Source organism: Leptodactylus fuscus, chromosome 3, assembly GCF_031893055.1.
Source record: "Leptodactylus fuscus isolate aLepFus1 chromosome 3, aLepFus1.hap2, whole genome shotgun sequence".
Taxonomy (NCBI): Eukaryota; Metazoa; Chordata; class Amphibia; order Anura; family Leptodactylidae; genus Leptodactylus; species Leptodactylus fuscus.
In genome coordinates, this window is record NC_134267.1 from 28794517 (window position 1) to 28813960 (window position 19444).

General features: G+C 49.5%; 1 protein-coding gene across 1 annotated transcript in view; it reads right to left on the reverse strand.

Annotated features, from left to right (window-relative positions):
* The window catches only part of KIF6 (kinesin family member 6), a 56537-nt gene extending 38048 nt beyond the window's left edge, over positions 1–18489 (reverse strand). The window contains exons 1-6 of the mRNA XM_075267350.1: positions 18483–18489; positions 18286–18395; positions 3407–3536; positions 1356–1562; positions 649–792; positions 83–169 (exon numbers count right to left, since the gene is read on the reverse strand). Coding sequence (XP_075123451.1) covers positions 83–169; positions 649–792; positions 1356–1562; positions 3407–3523 — 555 coding nt within the window. The 5' untranslated portion in view covers positions 3524–3536; positions 18286–18395; positions 18483–18489. The remainder of the gene's footprint in view (positions 1–82; positions 170–648; positions 793–1355; positions 1563–3406; positions 3537–18285; positions 18396–18482) is intronic.
* Between the last annotated feature and the right edge of the window lie 955 nt (positions 18490–19444).

The window sequence follows — 19444 nt, forward strand, 5'->3', positions numbered from 1 at the left end:
TGAGAGTTACATAGTGGGAGGAGCAGGGTCCCCAGCAGTACAGAGTATTTCAGGAGAGGCGTGGGTGGGCTGATATTCTCACCAGCTGAGGATCGATCTCCTCGTTGAGCACGGCTTCGTTCTTGATAAGAGCGACTCTTTGTGCGAAGCGACAGGTAGAGATGGATTCCTGTAAGAACATACAGAGAGAGTCCGGTCGGAGAGTTGTGACAGATGGAGCAGATTTTGCTTTCACACATATCACTAATAGGGGGGGGGGATGATTATGTTTGGTGGTCAGGTCATTACCACTATGACTACATGATGGCCGCTACTGTCACGGTGTATAAACCATGGAGATTTACATAACCCAGAACCAAGGAGTCATAAAGTCTATACTAGACTCATGAGACAAGTGGATGTGTATACAGAGTGTACAAGACCCAGCACAAAAGAGAAGAGCAACAGGGCAAGAGCCAACTAAACTACATACAGCCGGAGACCACAGACAATATCAGAGCCACAGACCACAAGTAGTAAACTACAAGGCCAGAAGGTCCTACAGATCAATCACTGAGACACTGAAACGCTTTCTACAGCTCTGTATACAGATGAATAGAGAGTAATGATGGTGTCAGGAGGAGCAGACAGAGAACCTCATCTACATACATCAATATTCCTCTTCTCCAAGGACAGGGTGGCGATCATAGTGGTCATACAATTCCCACCGAGACTGTCCCTGAGCACAGACGTCATCATAGAGTTCCTGTACGGTATGTGAGAGCGATTCTTCTCAGCCAGTGCAATAATGACCTGGAAAGACACAAGCATACTGACTAGACAGACTCAGAGCTGCGCTCACTATTCTGCTGGTACAGTCACTGTGTACATACATTACATTACTTATCCTGTACTGATCCTGAGTTACATCCTGTATTATACTCCAGAGCTGCGCTCACTATTCTGCTGGTGCAGTCACTGTGTATATACATTATATTACTTATCCTGTACTGATCCTGAGTTACATCCTGTATTATACTCCAGAGCTGCACTCACTATTCTGCTGGTACAGTCACTGTATACATACATTACATTACTTATCCTGTACTGATCCTGAGTTACACCCTGTATTATACTCCAGAGCTGCACTCACTATTCTGCTGGTACAGTCACTGTATACATACATTACTTATCCTGTACTGATCCTGAGTTACATCCTGTATTATACTCCAGAGCTGCACTCAGGATTAACACATGATAAGTAATGTCATACATGTACACAGATCTCGTTTCTGTCAGTCCTCCAGACTGTTCTTACAGTTACCCTTTCTAGGGCCCGTATTGGGCTGTTCTTACAATTACCCTCTGGTACTCACCTGCTCCAGGTAGTGCAGGGACAGGTTGATGTATTTGGCTTCAGTCAATAGTTGACCCCCCACTCCAGTCTTGGCAACTCGCTCAGATCCTGCCAGGTCTACCATATGCAGTTTGGAGCGGCGGACAGTAGCGGATCCGGGCTCTTTACTGGAGATGTGTATGGTGAAGATGCAGTGCGAGCGGGTGGAGGCCTGGTTCATTGGAGTCTGAAAGGACAGACAAGAGAGCAGCCGCCATGTAAATCTCTGCCTGCTGTCAGTCACTGGACATGACCTGGTATACACCCACCCTTGCCCCTTGTACCTCCGCTACTTATACCCTCGTCCCTTGTATCCTCGATCCTTGTACCCACTCTCTCCTGGTACCATTCTCCCAGTGCTGGAGCCATAGACCCTGATGTACAGCCTGCAGGCGCAGAACTTTTGACAACCCAGTGCTGAAGCTATTGAGCCCTGTAACTCCACTTTATGGACAGGATATATAGCGTGCAGCGGTGGCGGACAGATTTATAGGTGGAGGTCAGGGTCTGGTAAACATTCCTGGCAGTAAAGCAAAACGCAGTAAATATTTATAGACAGACGGGGCTTCTGTATAAACAGTTACAATGGGGGGCCCAGGATGGCGCTGCAATAAATATGAGCTCAGGGCACAGCGCCCCCTACAGCCTGAATAAGTAACCCCATATATATATCTTATTAGGGCCTCCCCACTATGAACCCTCCTCTATAAGACCCACTACTATGGTGGACTCCATTTGTTCATATATTACACCTGAAGAGGGCGCTATGTAATACTACACCTGCCACACAAGGGACATGGACTGAGTGGAAGAGTAGAGTCCCCAGCAGTACAGAGTATTTCAGGAGAGGAATGTGCTGATGTTATAGAGGGGGTCCCCAGCAGCACATAGGATTTCAGGAGAAGAATGTGGCGAGTGATTCATTACAGAGCCTTGTGAAATGTTGATCACATGCCTCGTGAGTGACAAGATATTTTTTTGCTTTGGCGGCCCAGGGTCCAGCTATCGGACTTCTTTGCTTGGAGATGACACTTCCCGTATCCTGCAGTTCCTGGACCAAGTCTCCTGTACAGCGCAGTTCACACCTCGCACATGGCTTCGCTTTGCAGCAGAGACTTCACATTTGGTAGACATTAGAACGGACGATGAGGAACGTCAGGCCAACAAAGTCATGAGAAATGTGCGGCGGCCGACAACACGGCGTCCCCTGCTGCCAGAGAAATTCCACCCCGGAGAAGACGCCTCCTTCATGTATCATCCTGTGATCCAGAATCTCCGATACAGGGAAGAGTCAGACGGCAGATGTACAACAGTCAGGAGGCGGCGGCGGCCATTAGTAATAAGAAGTATAACCACTTCACATAGTGAGGAGACCGCCAGCGACAGCCTGACAGCGCCACAACAAGAAGGAGAAGCCTCTGATCTCAGACATGTGCTTCACATACATGGTCTAGGCCCTTCACGGGCTGCATGTATGACCTCACCAGCAGCCATTCACGTGGCAACACCACTGCATGCCAACAGGAAACGGGCACGGAGGCCAGCACACATGGCAGGGAGGACAATGAGTAGCACACTGCCCCTTGTACATGAGACGCTCCCAAGAAATCATTAGAAACAGTCATGTGAATTATACTGCAAATATTGTCTACACTAACATGCGCCATCTTTACTGCTGGTCTTCAAACTGGACTGACCCTAGTAACACTCAGTGCAATGTGTACAGACCCCAAGGAGACAGACACCAGAGATTCCTATACAGCAGTCGGGGGTTACACATGTATTAGGGTGGCCTCCTCACGGTCTCCATGGGGGTCAATCCACCCATCTCTTCCCTTTAGAGTCCCCTGTCTCCACTCCCCCCAGACTCCTCCTCCTTTCACTCCAGACTCCTCCTTCTCCCCTCCCTCCAGACTCCTCCTTCTCACCTCACTCCAGACTCCTCGTTCTCCCCTCCTTCCAGACAGAGGATATCTGTAGTGAGTGGGAGTTAGTGGATTACATAAGTCCGCTCATATCCAATAGTCTTACCTCAGCTATCATGCGATTAGTGTCCCCCAGAAAGAGCAGGTTCAGCGCCTCCTCCTCAGTGGTGGCCGGCTGCAGGGACAGGTTCTTCAGATGGATATTTTGGTCTGGATCTTCCATTATGGTCACCTTCCTGGACAGAAAAGCAAATGAGAAGATGACTTGTGTGCTGTACACTATTATTTACAGGAAAAATGGCAAATCTGCCTGACAATGGACAATCAGGACCAGTGATATGTGAACACGCTGCTAGACGCCATTTTCACCATCCTTAATCCTAAGCAGCCTGGTTAGATATCAAGTGAAATTATGCAAATTTGCAGAGCAGCAAAGATTTAGAATTACACATGGGGACACTGCTCACCCCCTTATAGCTGTATATTTATGTAGACCTCACACTTAAAGGGTTACTCTCATCTAATATACGCCACTGTCTCGTAATCAGTGAAGGGGGGGGGGGTCTGAATCTGAGACTCTCCAATCCTGAGAAATAGGAGCTTGCAGAGACACTTCTGCGCATGCTGCGCCCCTTTTTAGATTTGCCTTGCAGCGCTCAGTGATCATTCATGTGAATAGGTCTGTGCTGCATCTCACCTGCAAAACCAGAGGCCAGGAGCGCTGCTCTGCAGGTAAAGACTGTGAAGACTCCGAATCAATGCTGCAGCCCCTGAATTCTCAAAAATCGGTGGAAGACCCAGAGATTGTACCCCACAGATCAGGAAACAATGGCACATTGTAATAATACACAGACTGTAGGACAGCAAGATGACTACCGCATCCAGCTTTCCCAGAAACACATTTAACACTGCTCTTATTAAAAGGCCTAAACTGAGGAGGCCATTTTGGTTGTCACCCAGCTTTCCCGTAGATACGACATTCCACCGCCTGTGTTACACGCAATGCTGCTGCTCATCCATTTAAATAACTCAGCCCCGAGGTATAAATATCTGCGGCCGCTCCATCTGTTTTATGGCGCAGTCGTGGAGATCGGCATCGAATTTCTAACCAAACAATTACATGGCCAAGTGCGGAGGGCGCAGTCGCTTCCTACACCCAGAGGCCTATTTTTATTTTCTTTCTGGTTGCGGTGGTGAGAGCGGTCAGCAGCGGCTCAGGGGACTCGGATGTCGTGGGCCGGTCGTACTTAGCAGCAGGTGGTTTGCACCCATTGATTTTTCTCGCAACTGTCGCTTTCAGGGTTTTGGGGGGTTCTTATCCCTTCCCCCTGGACTGCCGGTGTACAGACTAAAGACGTCACAGTCGCCATGTGCCAGTGACCACCCTCAGATTCTGCTGGATTATAATCAGGGTGAATAGTGTTACAGCTGTGGGAATATAGGGATCATTGAAGACTATGAGGTCAAACAAACATGCTGGTGATCGTTCAGAAACAACCCCACTCCTTCTGGTAGGTGCATGAAAAGGCGGCAGGTTACTGAATGTGAAAAAGAAGCTGCAGAATACTAAGAGGGAGAGTCTTGTAATAGAAAGACTACAGCACAAAAAATCTTACTACAGTCACCGAGGTGAGGAGAGGAGCTCTTACTACAGTCACCGAGGTGAGGAGAGGAGCTCGTACTACAGTCACCGAGGTGACGAGAGGAGCTCGTACTACAGTCACTGAGGTGAGGAGAGAAGCTCATACTACAGTCACCAAGGTGAGGAGAGGAGCTCGTACTACAGTCACCGAGGTGAGGAGAGGAGCTCGTACTACAGTCACCGAGGTGACGAGAGGAGCTCGTACTACAGTCACCGAGGTGAGGAGAGGAGCTCATACTACAGTCACCGAGGTGAGGAGAGGAGCTCGTACTACAGTCACTGAGGTGAGGAGAGAAGCTCATACTACAGTCACCAAAGTGAGGAGAGGAGCTTGTACTACAGTCACCGAGGTGACGAGAGGAGCTCGTACTACAGTCACCGAGGTGAGGAGAGGAGCTCATACTACAGTCACCGAGGTGAGGAGAGGAGCTCATACTACAGTCACCGAGGTGAGGAGAGGAGCTCGTACTACAGTCACCGAGGTGACGAGAGGAGCTCGTACTACAGTCACCGAGGTGACGAGAGGAGCTCGTACTACAGTCACCGAGGTGACGAGAGGAGCTCTTACTACAGTCACCGAGGTGAGGAGAGGAGCTCGTACTACAGTCACTGAGGTGACGAGAGGAGCTCGTACTACAGTCACTGAGGTGAGGAGAGAAGCTCATACTACAGTCACCAAGGTGAGGAGAGGAGCTTGTACTACAGCTACTGAGGTGAGGTGAAGAGCTATTACACAGTCACTGAAGTGAGGAGCTTGTACTTCAGTTACTGAGGTGAGGAGAGGAGCTTTTACTACTGTCACTGAGATGAGGTGAGGAGCTCGTACTACAGTCACCGAAGTGAGGAGAGGAGCTCGTACTACAGTCACTGAGGTGAGGAGAGGAGCTCGTACTACAGTCACCAAGGTGACGAGAGGAGCTCCTACTACAGTCACCAAGGTGAGGAGAGGAGCTCGTACTACAGTCACCGAGGTGAGGAGCTCGTACTACAGTCACCGAGGTGAGGAGAGGAGCTCGTACTACAGTCATCGAGGTGAGGAGAGGAGCTCGTACTACAGTCACTGAGGTGAGGAGAGGAGCTCGTACTACAGTCACTGAGGTGACGAGAGGAGCTCGTACTACAGTCACTGAGGTGAGGAGAGGAGCTCATACTACAGTCACCAAGGTGAGGAGAGGAGCTTGTACTACAGCTACTGAGGTGAGGTGAAGAGCTATTACACAGTCACTGAAGTGAGGAGCTTGTACTACAGCTACTGAGGTGAGGTGAAGAGCTATTACACAGTCACTGAAGTGAGGAGCTTGTACTTCAGTTACTGAGGTGAGGAGAGGAGCTTTTACTACTGTCACTGAGATGAGGTGAGGAGCTCGTACTACAGTCACCGAAGTGAGGAGAGGAGCTCGTACTACAGTCACGGAAGTGACGAGAGGAGCTCTTACTACAGTCACTGAGGTGAGGAGAGGAGCTCTTACTACAGTCACCAAGGTGAGGAGAGGAGCTCGTACTACAGTCACTGAAGTGAGGAGAGGACCTTGTACTAGAGTCACAAAGGTGAGGAGAGGAGCTCGTACTACAGTCACTGATGTGACGAGAGGAGCTCGTACTACAGTCACTGAGGTGACGAGAGGAGCTCGTACTACAGTCACTGAAGTGAGGAGAGGAGCTCTTACTACAGTCACTGAGGTGAGGAGAGGAGCTCTTACTATAGTCACCGAGGTGAGGATAGCAGCTCTTACTATAGTCACCGAGGTGAGGATAGCAGCTCTTACTATAGTCACCAAGGTGAGGAGAGGAGCTCTTACTACAGTCACTGAGATGAGGTGGGGAGCTCGTACTACAGTCACCGAGGTGAGGAGAGGAGCTCGTACTACAGTCACCGAGGTGAGGAGAGGAGCTCATACTACAGTCACCGAGGTGAGGAGAGGAGCTCGTACTACAGTCACCGAGGTGAGGAGAGGAGCTCATACTACAGTCACCGAGGTGAGGAGAGGAGCTCGTACTACAGTCACTGATGTGACGAGAGGAGCTCGTACTACAGTCACTGAGGTGACGAGAGGAGCTCGTACTACAGTCACTGAGGTGAGGAGAGGAGCTCATACTACAGTCACCAAGGTGAGGAGAGGAGCTTGTACTACAGCTACTGAGGTGAGGTGAAGAGCTATTACACAGTCACTGAAGTGAGGAGCTTGTACTTCAGCTATTGAGGTGAGGTGAAGAGCTATTACACAGTCACTGATGTGAGGAGCTTGTACTTCAGTTACTGAGGTGAGGAGAGGAGCTTTTACTACTGTCACTGAGATGAGGTGAGGAGCTCGTACTACAGTCACCGAAGTGAGGAGAGGAGCTCGTACTACAGTCACTGATGTGACGAGAGGAGCTCGTACTACAGTCACTGAGGTGACGAGAGGAGCTCGTACTACAGTCACTGAGGTGAGGAGAGGAGCTCATACTACAGTCACTAAGGTGAGGAGAGGAGCTCATACTACAGTCACCAAGGTGAGGAGAGGAGCTTGTACTACAGCTACTGAGGTGAGGTGAAGAGCTATTACACAGTCACTGAAGTGAGGAGCTTGTACTTCAGCTACTGAGGTGAGGTGAAGAGCTATTACACAGTCACTGATGTGAGGAGCTTGTACTTCAGTTACTGAGGTGAGGAGAGGAGCTTTTACTACTGTCACTGAGATGAGGTGAGGAGCTCGTACTACAGTCACCGAAGTGAGGAGAGGAGCTCGTACTACAGTCACGGAGGTGACGAGAGGAGCTCTTACTACAGTCACTGAGGTGAGGAGAGGAGCTCTTACTACAGTCACCAAGGTGAGGAGAGGAGCTCGTACTACAGTCACTGAGGTGACGAGAGGAGCTCGTACTACAGTCACTGAGGTGAGGAGAGAAGCTCATACTACAGTCACCAAGGTGAGGAGAGGAGCTTGTACTACAGCTACTGAGGTGAGGTGAAGAGCTATTACACAGTCACTGAAGTGAGGAGCTTGTACTTCAGTTACTGAGGTGAGGAGAGGAGCTTTTACTACTGTCACTGAGATGAGGTGAGGAGCTCGTACTACAGTCACCGAAGTGAGGAGAGGAGCTCGTACTACAGTCACTGAGGTGAGGAGAGGAGCTCGTACTACAGTCACCAAGGTGACGAGAGGAGCTCCTACTACAGTCACCAAGGTGAGGAGAGGAGCTCGTACTACAGTCACTGATGTGACGAGAGGAGCTCGTACTACAGTCACTGAGGTGACGAGAGGAGCTTGTACTACAGTCACTGAGGTGAGGAGAGGAGCTCATACTACAGTCACCAAGGTGAGGAGAGGAGCTTGTACTACAGTCACCAAGGTGACGAGAGGAGCTCCTACTACAGTCACCAAGGTGAGGAGAGGAGCTCATACTACAGTCACTGATGTGACGAGAGGAGCTCGTACTACAGTCACTGAGGTGACGAGAGGAGCTCGTACTACAGTCACTGAGGTGAGGAGAGGAGCTCATACTACAGTCACCAAGGTGAGGAGAGGAGCTTGTACTACAGCTACTGAGGTGAGGTGAAGAGCTATTACACAGTCACTGAAGTGAGGAGCTTGTACTACAGCTACTGAGGTGAGGTGAAGAGCTATTACACAGTCACTGAAGTGAGGAGCTTGTACTTCAGTTACTGAGGTGAGGAGAGGAGCTTTTACTACTGTCACTGAGATGAGGTGAGGAGCTCGTACTACAGTCACCGAAGTGAGGAGAGGAGCTCGTACTACAGTCACGGAAGTGACGAGAGGAGCTCTTACTACAGTCACTGAGGTGAGGAGAGGAGCTCTTACTACAGTCACCAAGGTGAGGAGAGGAGCTCGTACTACAGTCACTGAAGTGAGGAGAGGACCTTGTACTAGAGTCACAAAGGTGAGGAGAGGAGCTCGTACTACAGTCACTGATGTGACGAGAGGAGCTCGTACTACAGTCACTGAGGTGACGAGAGGAGCTCGTACTACAGTCACTGAAGTGAGGAGAGGAGCTCTTACTACAGTCACTGAGGTGAGGAGAGGAGCTCTTACTATAGTCACCGAGGTGAGGATAGCAGCTCTTACTATAGTCACCGAGGTGAGGATAGCAGCTCTTACTATAGTCACCAAGGTGAGGAGAGGAGCTCTTACTACAGTCACCGAGATGAGGTGGGGAGCTCGTACTACAGTCACCGAGGTGAGGAGAGGAGCTCGTACTACAGTCACCGAGGTGAGGAGAGGAGCTCATACTACAGTCACCGAGGTGAGGAGAGGAGCTCGTACTACAGTCACCGAGGTGAGGAGAGGAGCTCATACTACAGTCACCGAGGTGAGGAGAGGAGCTCGTACTACAGTCACTGATGTGACGAGAGGAGCTCGTACTACAGTCACTGAGGTGACGAGAGGAGCTCGTACTACAGTCACTGAGGTGAGGAGAGGAGCTCATACTACAGTCACCAAGGTGAGGAGAGGAGCTTGTACTACAGCTACTGAGGTGAGGTGAAGAGCTATTACACAGTCACTGAAGTGAGGAGCTTGTACTTCAGCTATTGAGGTGAGGTGAAGAGCTATTACACAGTCACTGATGTGAGGAGCTTGTACTTCAGTTACTGAGGTGAGGAGAGGAGCTTTTACTACTGTCACTGAGATGAGGTGAGGAGCTCGTACTACAGTCACCGAAGTGAGGAGAGGAGCTCGTACTACAGTCACTGATGTGACGAGAGGAGCTCGTACTACAGTCACTGAGGTGACGAGAGGAGCTCGTACTACAGTCACTGAGGTGAGGAGAGGAGCTCATACTACAGTCACTAAGGTGAGGAGAGGAGCTCATACTACAGTCACCAAGGTGAGGAGAGGAGCTTGTACTACAGCTACTGAGGTGAGGTGAAGAGCTATTACACAGTCACTGAAGTGAGGAGCTTGTACTTCAGCTACTGAGGTGAGGTGAAGAGCTATTACACAGTCACTGATGTGAGGAGCTTGTACTTCAGTTACTGAGGTGAGGAGAGGAGCTTTTACTACTGTCACTGAGATGAGGTGAGGAGCTCGTACTACAGTCACCGAAGTGAGGAGAGGAGCTCGTACTACAGTCACGGAGGTGACGAGAGGAGCTCTTACTACAGTCACTGAGGTGAGGAGAGGAGCTCTTACTACAGTCACCAAGGTGAGGAGAGGAGCTCGTACTACAGTCACTGAGGTGACGAGAGGAGCTCGTACTACAGTCACTGAGGTGAGGAAAGAAGCTCATACTACAGTCACCAAGGTGAGGAGAGGAGCTTGTACTACAGCTACTGAGGTGAGGTGAAGAGCTATTACACAGTCACTGAAGTGAGGAGCTTGTACTTCAGTTACTGAGGTGAGGAGAGGAGCTTTTACTACTGTCACTGAGATGAGGTGAGGAGCTCGTACTACAGTCACCGAAGTGAGGAGAGGAGCTCGTACTACAGTCACTGAGGTGAGGAGAGGAGCTCGTACTACAGTCACTGAGGTGACGAGAGGAGCTCGTACTACAATCATTGAGGTGAGGAGAGGAGCTCATACTACAGTCACCAAGGTGAGGAGAGGAGCTTGTACTACAGCTACTGAGGTGAGGAGAGGAGCTTTTACTACTGTCACTGAGATGAGGTGAGGAGCTCGTACTACAGTCACCGAAGTGAGGAGAGGAGCTCGTACTACAGTCACGGAGGTGACGAGAGGAGCTCTTACTACAGTCACTGAGGTGAGGAGAGGAGCTCTTACTACAGTCACCAAGGTGAGGAGAGGAGCTCATACTACAGTCACCGAGGTGAGGAGAGGAGCTCGTACTACAGTCACTGATGTGACGAGAGGAGCTCGTACTACAGTCACTGAGGTGACGAGAGGAGCTCGTACTACAGTCACTGAGGTGAGGAGAGGAGCTCATACTACAGTCACTGAGGTGAGGAGCTCGTACTACAGTCACTGATGTGACGAGAGGAGCTCGTACTACAGTCACTGAGGTGACGAGAGGAGCTCGTACTACAGTCACTGAGGTGAGGAGAGGAGCTCATACTACAGTCACCAAGGTGAGGAGAGGAGCTTGTACTACAGCTACTGAGGTGAGGTGAAGAGCTATTACACAGTCACTGAAGTGAGGAGCTTGTACTTCAGTTACTGAGGTGAGGAGAGGAGCTTTTACTACTGTCACTGAGATGAGGTGAGGAGCTCGTACTACAGTCACCGAAGTGAGGAGAGGAGCTCGTACTACAGTCACGGAGGTGACGAGAGGAGCTCTTACTACAGTCACTGAGGTGAGGAGAGGAGGTCTTACTACAGTCACCAAGGTGAGGAGAGGAGCTCGTACTACAGTCACCGAAGTGAGGAGAGGAGCTCGTACTACAGTCACGGAGGTGACGAGAGGAGCTCTTACTACAGTCACTGAGGTGAGGAGAGGAGCTCTTACTACAGTCACCAAGGTGAGGAGAGGAGCTCGTACTACAGTCACTGAAGTGAGGAGAGGACCTCGTACTACAGTCACAAAGGTGAGGAGAGGAGCTCGTACTACAGTCACTGATGTGACGAGAGGAGCTCCTACTACAGTCACTGAGGTGACGAGAGGAGCTCGTACTACAGTCACTGAAGTGAGGAGAGGAGCTCTTACTACAGCCACTGAGGTGAGGAGAGGAGCTCTTACTATAGTCACCGAGGTGAGGATAGCAGCTCTTACTATAGTCACCAAGGTGAGGAGAGGAGCTCTTACTACAGTCACTGAGATGAGGTGGGGAGCTCGTACTACAGTCACCGAGGTGAGGAGAGGAAATCGTACTACAGTCACCGAGGTGAGGAGAGGAGCTCATACTACAGTCACCGAGGTGAGGAGAGGAGCTCGTACTACAGTCACTGATGTGACGAGAGGAGCTCGTACTACAGTCACTGAGGTGACGAGAGGAGCTCGTACTACAGTCACTGAGGTGAGGAGAGGAGCTCATACTACAGTCACTGAGGTGAAGAGCTCGTACTACAGTCACTGATGTGACGAGAGGAGCTCGTACTACAGTCACCAAGGTGAGGAGAGGAGCTCATACTACAGTCACCAAGGTGAGGAGAGGAGCTTGTACTACAGCTACTGAGGTGAGGTGAAGAGCTATTACACAGTCACTGAAGTGAGGAGCTTGTACTTCAGTTACTGAGGTGAGGAGAGGAGCTTTTACTACTGTCACTGAGATGAGGTGGGGAGCTCGTACTACAGTCACCGAGGTGAGGAGAGGAAATCGTACTACAGTCACCGAGGTGAGGAGAGGAGCTCATACTACAGTCACCGAGGTGAGGAGAGGAGCTCGTACTACAGTCACTGATGTGACGAGAGGAGCTCGTACTACAGTCACTGAGGTGACGAGAGGAGCTCGTACTACAGTCACTGAGGTGAGGAGAGGAGCTCATACTACAGTCACTGAGGTGAAGAGCTCGTACTACAGTCACTGATGTGACGAGAGGAGCTCGTACTACAGTCACTGAGGTGAGGAGAGGAGCTCATACTACAGTCACCAAGGTGAGGAGAGGAGCTTGTACTACAGCTACTGAGGTGAGGTGAAGAGCTATTACACAGTCACTGAAGTGAGGAGCTTGTACTTCAGTTACTGAGGTGAGGAGAGGAGCTTTTACTACTGTCACTGAGATGAGGTGAGGAGCTCGTACTACAGTACCGAAGTGAGGAGAGGAGCTCGTACTACAGTCACGGAGGTGACGAGAGGAGCTCTTACTACAGTCACTGAGGTGAGGAGAGGAGCTCTTACTACAGTCACCAAGGTGAGGAGAGGAGCTCGTACTACAGTCACTGAAGTGAGGAGAGGACCTCGTACTACAGTCACAAAGGTGAGGAGAGGAGCTCGTACTACAGTCACTGATGTGAGGAGAGGAGCTCGTACTACAGTCACTGAAGTGAGGAGAGGAGCTCTTACTACAGTCACTGAGGTGAGGAGAGGAGCTCTTACTATAGTCACCGAGGTGAGGATAGCAGCTCTTACTATAGTCACCAAGGTGAGGAGAGGAGCTCTTACTACAGTCACTGAGATGAGGTTGGGAGCTCGTACTACAGTCACCGAGGTGAGGAGAGGAAATCGTACTACAGTCACCGAGGTGAGGAGAGGAGCTCATACTACAGTCACCGAGGTGAGGAGAGGAGCTCGTACTACAGTCACTGATGTGACGAGAGGAGCTCGTACTACAGTCACTGAGGTGACGAGAGGAGCTCGTACTACAGTCACTGAGGTGAGGAGAGGAGCTCATACTACAGTCACTGAGGTGAAGAGCTCGTACTACAGTCACTGATGTGACGAGAGGAGCTCGTACTACAGTCACTGAGGTGAGGAGAGGAGCTCATACTACAGTCACCAAGGTGAGGAGAGGAGCTTGTACTACAGCTACTGAGGTGAGGTGAAGAGCTATTACACAGTCACTGAAGTGAGGAGCTTGTACTTCAGTTACTGAGGTGAGGAGAGGAGCTTTTACTACTGTCACTGAGATGAGGTGGGGAGCTCGTACTACAGTCACCGAGGTGAGGAGAGGAAATCGTACTACAGTCACCGAGGTGAGGAGAGGAGCTCATACTACAGTCACCGAGGTGAGGAGAGGAGCTCGTACTACAGTCACTGATGTGACGAGAGGAGCTCGTACTACAGTCACTGAGGTGACGAGAGGAGCTCGTACTACAGTCACTGAGGTGAGGAGAGGAGCTCATACTACAGTCACTGAGGTGAAGAGCTCGTACTACAGTCACTGATGTGACGAGAGGAGCTCGTACTACAGTCACTGAGGTGAGGAGAGGAGCTCATACTACAGTCACCAAGGTGAGGAGAGGAGCTTGTACTACAGCTACTGAGGTGAGGTGAAGAGCTATTACACAGTCACTGAAGTGAGGAGCTTGTACTTCAGTTACTGAGGTGAGGAGAGGAGCTTTTACTACTGTCACTGAGATGAGGTGAGGAGCTCGTACTACAGTCACCGAAGTGAGGAGAGGAGCTCGTACTACAGTCACGGAGGTGACGAGAGGAGCTCTTACTACAGTCACTGAGGTGAGGAGAGGAGCTCTTACTACAGTCACCAAGGTGAGGAGAGGAGCTCGTACTACAGTCACTGAAGTGAGGAGAGGACCTCGTACTACAGTCACAAAGGTGAGGAGAGGAGCTCGTACTACAGTCACTGATGTGAGGAGAGGAGCTCGTACTACAGTCACTGAGGTGACGAGAGGAGCTCGTACTACAGTCACTGAAGTGAGGAGAGGAGCTCTTACTACAGTCACTGAGGTGAGGAGAGGAGCTCTTACTATAGTCACCGAGGTGAGGATAGCAGCTCTTACTATAGTCACCAAGGTGAGGAGAGGAGCTCTTACTACAGTCACTGAGATGAGGTGGGGAGCTCGTACTACAGTCACCGAGGTGAGGAGAGGAGCTCGTACTAGTCACTGAGGTGAGGAGAGGAGCTCATACTACAGTCACCGAGGTGAGGAGAGGAGCTCGTACTACAGTCACCGAGGTGAGGAGCTCATACTACAGTCACCGAGGTGAGGAGAGGAGCTCGTACTACAGTCACTGATGTGACGAGAGGAGCTTGTACTACAGTCACTGAGGTGACGAGAGGAGCTCGTACTACAGTCACTGAAGTGAGGAGAGGAGCTCATACTACAGTCACCAAGGTGAGGAGAGGAGCTCATACTACAGTCACCAAGGTGAGGAGAGGAGCTTGTACTACAGCTACTGAGGTGAGGTGAAGAGCTATTACACAGTCACTGAAGTGAGGAGCTTGTACTTCAGCTACTGAGGTGAGGTGAAGAGCTATTACACAGTCACTGAAGTGAGGAGCTTGTACTACAGCTACTGAGGTGAGGTGAAGAGCTATTACACAGTCACTGATGTGAGGAGCTTGTACTTCAGTTACTGAGGTGAGGAGAGGAGCTTTTACTACTGTCACTGAGATGAGGTGAGGAGCTCGTACTACAGTCACCGAAGTGAGGAGAGGAGCTCGTACTACAGTCACGGAGGTGACGAGAGGAGCTCTTACTACAGTCACTGAGGTGAGGAGAGGAGCTCTTACTACAGTCACCAAGGTGAGGAGAGGAGCTCGTACTACAGTCACTGAAGTGAGGAGAGGACCTCGTACTACAGTCACAAAGGTGAGGAGAGGAGCTCGTACTACAGCTACTGAGGTGAGGTGAAGAGCTATTACACAGTCAATGAAGTGAGGAGCTCGTACTACAGTCACCAAAGTGAGGAGAGGAGCTCTTAGGCTGAGTTTTTTGGTCAGGAATTTGGTCAGAAATCCGTCTCAAAATCAGCCTCCAAAAAAACCTCCCAATAGAGGTTTAAAAAACTCAGTGTGAACTCAGCCTTACTATAGTCACCGAAGTGAGGAGAGGAGCTCTTACTACAGTCACTGAGGTGAGGAGCTCGTACTACAGTCACCAAAGTGAGGAGAGGAGCTCTTAGGCTGGAGTTTTTTGGTCAGGAATTTGGTCAGGAATCCGTCTCAAAATCAGCCTCCCAAAAAAACCCCAATAGAGTTCTATTGGGAGGCTTTTTTTGGAGGCTAATTTTGAGGTTGATTCCTGACCAAAAAACTCAGTGTGAACTCAGCCTTACTACAGTCACTGAAGTGAGGAGAGGAGCTCTTACTACAGTCACTGAAGTGAGGAGAGGAGCTCTTACTACAGTCACTTGATCAGGACAACAGCTCTTACTACAGTCACTCGGTCAGGACAGAAGCTCTTACTACAGACACTGGGAATTCTTACAAGCCATTTAAGGTTTTCTCTTGCCAAAAAGAGACATGTCTGTGCGATGACGACACTTAACTGTAAAAAGTAAATAAACACTTTTTATCCCTTTCATTTACATAACATGACAATTAAAGGCTCTGCAGGAATTGGTGTCTGCTGCCCTAAAATAGCAACATTCTAGTGACCAGGACAAATGCGTGTAAAGCTAACCATTGATAAATATAGGATGGTTGTCTGTAATTTACGGTAACAGGATACCGCCAGAAGACTGATCTCATCAAAAAGCTGCTGGATATTCTGAAATCCATTCTAGATTTTTAAAGACCAGACTTCTGCATATTCCAATTAGTTCTGGCTGTACATGTGCTTGGGAGGGTCTATTATAATGGAGGATGGTAGAGCAGATGGAGGGGTGGCACTAGGTTATTGAGGAGGCATACATCACTCACACAGACCCATATGGAATGTACAGGGGTTTCATGACCTTCTATTAAAAATGGATCCAAGTAAAAGAAACAATACAAAGGAGGAACTATGACATCATCAGTCATCCAGGAGAGGCTCTGTGACATTATCTGTCATCCAGGAGAAGGTCTGTGACATCATCAGTCATCCAGGAGAGGGTCTATGACATCATCAGTCATCCAGGAGAGGGTTTGTGACATCATCAGTCATCCAGGAGAGGGTCTATGACATCATCAGTCATCCAGGAGAGGGTCTATGACATCATCAGTCATCCAGGAGAGGGTATGTCAAATTTGTCAGTGATCAGTGGGAACGGATCTGTAACATTTTTGAAGCATCCAAGTGAGGGCCCACGATGCCAATGCTGGCCAGACGATACGATGACTAAGATACTTTATATGTAAAATATAACAAAAATGGTTAATCCCATAAACCCCCCTCCCCAATTTATATGTATCTGGAGCTTAGTGAGGTGGTAGCCATTCATAAGCTGCAGCTTTAGCAGGGTCCGCCATTTATTCTCCGGCTCCAGTATAGTTGGCACATTCCCCCCGAGCCCTGGTTTATTATTTAGTGATGTGATTTTCTCCCACACATTCATGCCGTAAGCACGCTATATTTTGTGGTTTTCTCCAGCGCGCAGGCCGCTCTCACTGCACTCAAATCACCAATTACTTCTGACATCCAGCTCAAATAAATGAGTGTTTTCTTTTCAGGTGGTTATCCGCTGCTATTCTCAATGACCAGGGGCCCAGTGTAAGTCAGTTCAGCCTCATGTAATAAGCGGACTGTCTGTAATTCTCATCACCAGAAAACTGCAGTTCCAAGGCTGAGAAACAGATTACTAAACATCAGGGAGATGGCTGCAGACATGGATCTCATCGAAGGTGATGGCTGCGGACATGGATCTCATGGAAGGAGATGGCTGCGGACATGGATCTCATGGAAGGAGATGGCTGCAGACATGGATCTCATGGAAGGAGATGGCTGCGGACATGGATCTCATGGAAGGAGATGGCTGCGGACATGGATCTCATGGAAGGAGATGGCTGCAGACATGGATCTCATGGAAGGAGATGGCTGCGGACATGGATCTCATGGAAGGGGATGGCTGCAGACATGGATCTCATGGAAGGAGATGGCTGCGGACATGGATCTCATGGAAGGGGATGGCTGCAGACATGGATCTCATGGAAGGAGATGGCTGCGGACATGGATCTCATGGAAGGGGATGGCTGTGGGCATAGATCACATGGAAGGAGATGGCTGCGGACATGGATCTCCAGGAAGGGGATGGCTACGGACATGGACCTCCAGGAAGGGGATGGCTGCGGACATGGATCTCCTGAAAGAAGATGGCTGTGGACATGGACCTCATGGAAGAGGATGGCTGCGGACATGGATCTCCTGAAAGGAGATGGCTGTGGACATGGACCTCATGGAAGAGGATGGCTGTGGACATGGATCTCGTGGAAGGGGATGGCTGTGGACATGGATCTCATGGAAGGGGATGGCTGCGGACATGGATCTCCTGAAAGGAGATGGCTGTGGACATGGACCTCATGGAAGGGGATGGCTGTGGACATGGACCTGATGGAAGGGGATGGCTGTGGACATGGATCTCATGGAAGGGGATGGCTGTGGGCATAGATCACATGGACCTGATGGAAGGGGATGGCTGCTGACATGGATCTCCAGGAAGGGGATGGCTGCGGACATGGATCTCCTGGAAGGGGATGGCTACGGAAATGGATCTCCAGGAAGGGGATGGCTGTGGACATGGACCTCATGGAAGGGGATGGCTGTGGACATGGACCTCATGGAAGGGGATGGCTGTGGACATGGACCTCATGGAAGGGGATGGCTGCGGACATGGACCTCATGGGGAAGATTGCTGCAAAAATGGACCTCATCAGGGAGATGGCTGTGAACATGGACATCATGGGGGGGAATAGCTGCCGACATGAGCCTCATTTGGAAGATCCTTTTGGCCCTGATCATGAATCATTATAGGGCTGTCACCATATCATACCCTGTATATAGGCCCTTGTGTATGAAGTTGTGGCAGGTCGGTGGACGGTGCACTGAATGCAGGACATGCTATTTCGGAAGCATCTCCCTTTGTGACTAAACACTACATCATTATCAATAACCATGAAGTGACTTACGGGAGGTCTTCCAGCTTGGAGGCTTCATGTCTTGGATCCAGTAGATCATAGCCACACTCATTATATATCTCCAGGTAGGAGATGTGCACCGTGTAGACTTTACTACCATCCTACATAAAGATAAAAGCAACAAATACGTGAAGGTCCAAGACCACTCGTCACAGACACCGTCTACACACCACAGTAATAGGTCACACCTTCTGAAGCTCCTCAAAGACGTATGACAATGTTCTGGGGATGATCCCTCTGTCGCTGTAACGCTCGGCTCCTCCTGTGATGGTGAAGGTTTTTCCACTGCCCGTTTGCCCATAAGCGAATATGGTGCCATTGTAGCCGGTGAGGACACTGTCAGGATAGACCAAGTAGTATACACATATATTATCAGATCAACATCTAGATCAGTGTTCACACTTTACTAAGACTTGTCAGGCCAGTTATTATGTGGACTGATGTGGCCGCTGACGTGGGCTGGCACAATACCTTAAAATAAATCAGAATAGGAAGAGTTGTCATGAGGATGTGAAAACCACAGCATAGAAATAAGACATTAGGAAATATTCTTAAGACTATTCCACATATTTCTCTATAAATCAATGATGTAAAATGCATCTGAGGTCACAGAGAGCGACCGACGCAGGAAAACTGTGATACATGCAGAAATGTGACTACACGTATCCGCAGCCAGCCCACAGAAACTAGAGACAGAAATTACAGGAGCGGCTCCATCAGAGGTCACCGGGTCCATCGCAGCTAGAATAAGGCAGAAATAACACAGAAGGACGGAATAGTAGAGCAGACCCTATAGAAGATCAGTGCACAGTACAGGGAACAGAATCCATGATATACAGGGATGACATCACATACATACATATATAGTCAGTGGATATGAAATATAAAAAATTGAGAGTCTTCAGTAGGTGATGCCTTTTTAATGGCTAACTATAAATGATGACAGATTGCAAGCTTTCGAGGCTCTAGGCCTCTTCTTCAGGCACTATACCTGAGAAAGAAACCTAGAGCCTCGAAAACTTGCAATCTGTCATCATTTTTAGTTAGCCATTAAAAAAGGTATCAACTACTGAAGACTCTCAATTTTTTTAATATCTATCTATCTATCTATCTATCTATCTATCTATCTATCTATCTATCTATCTATCTA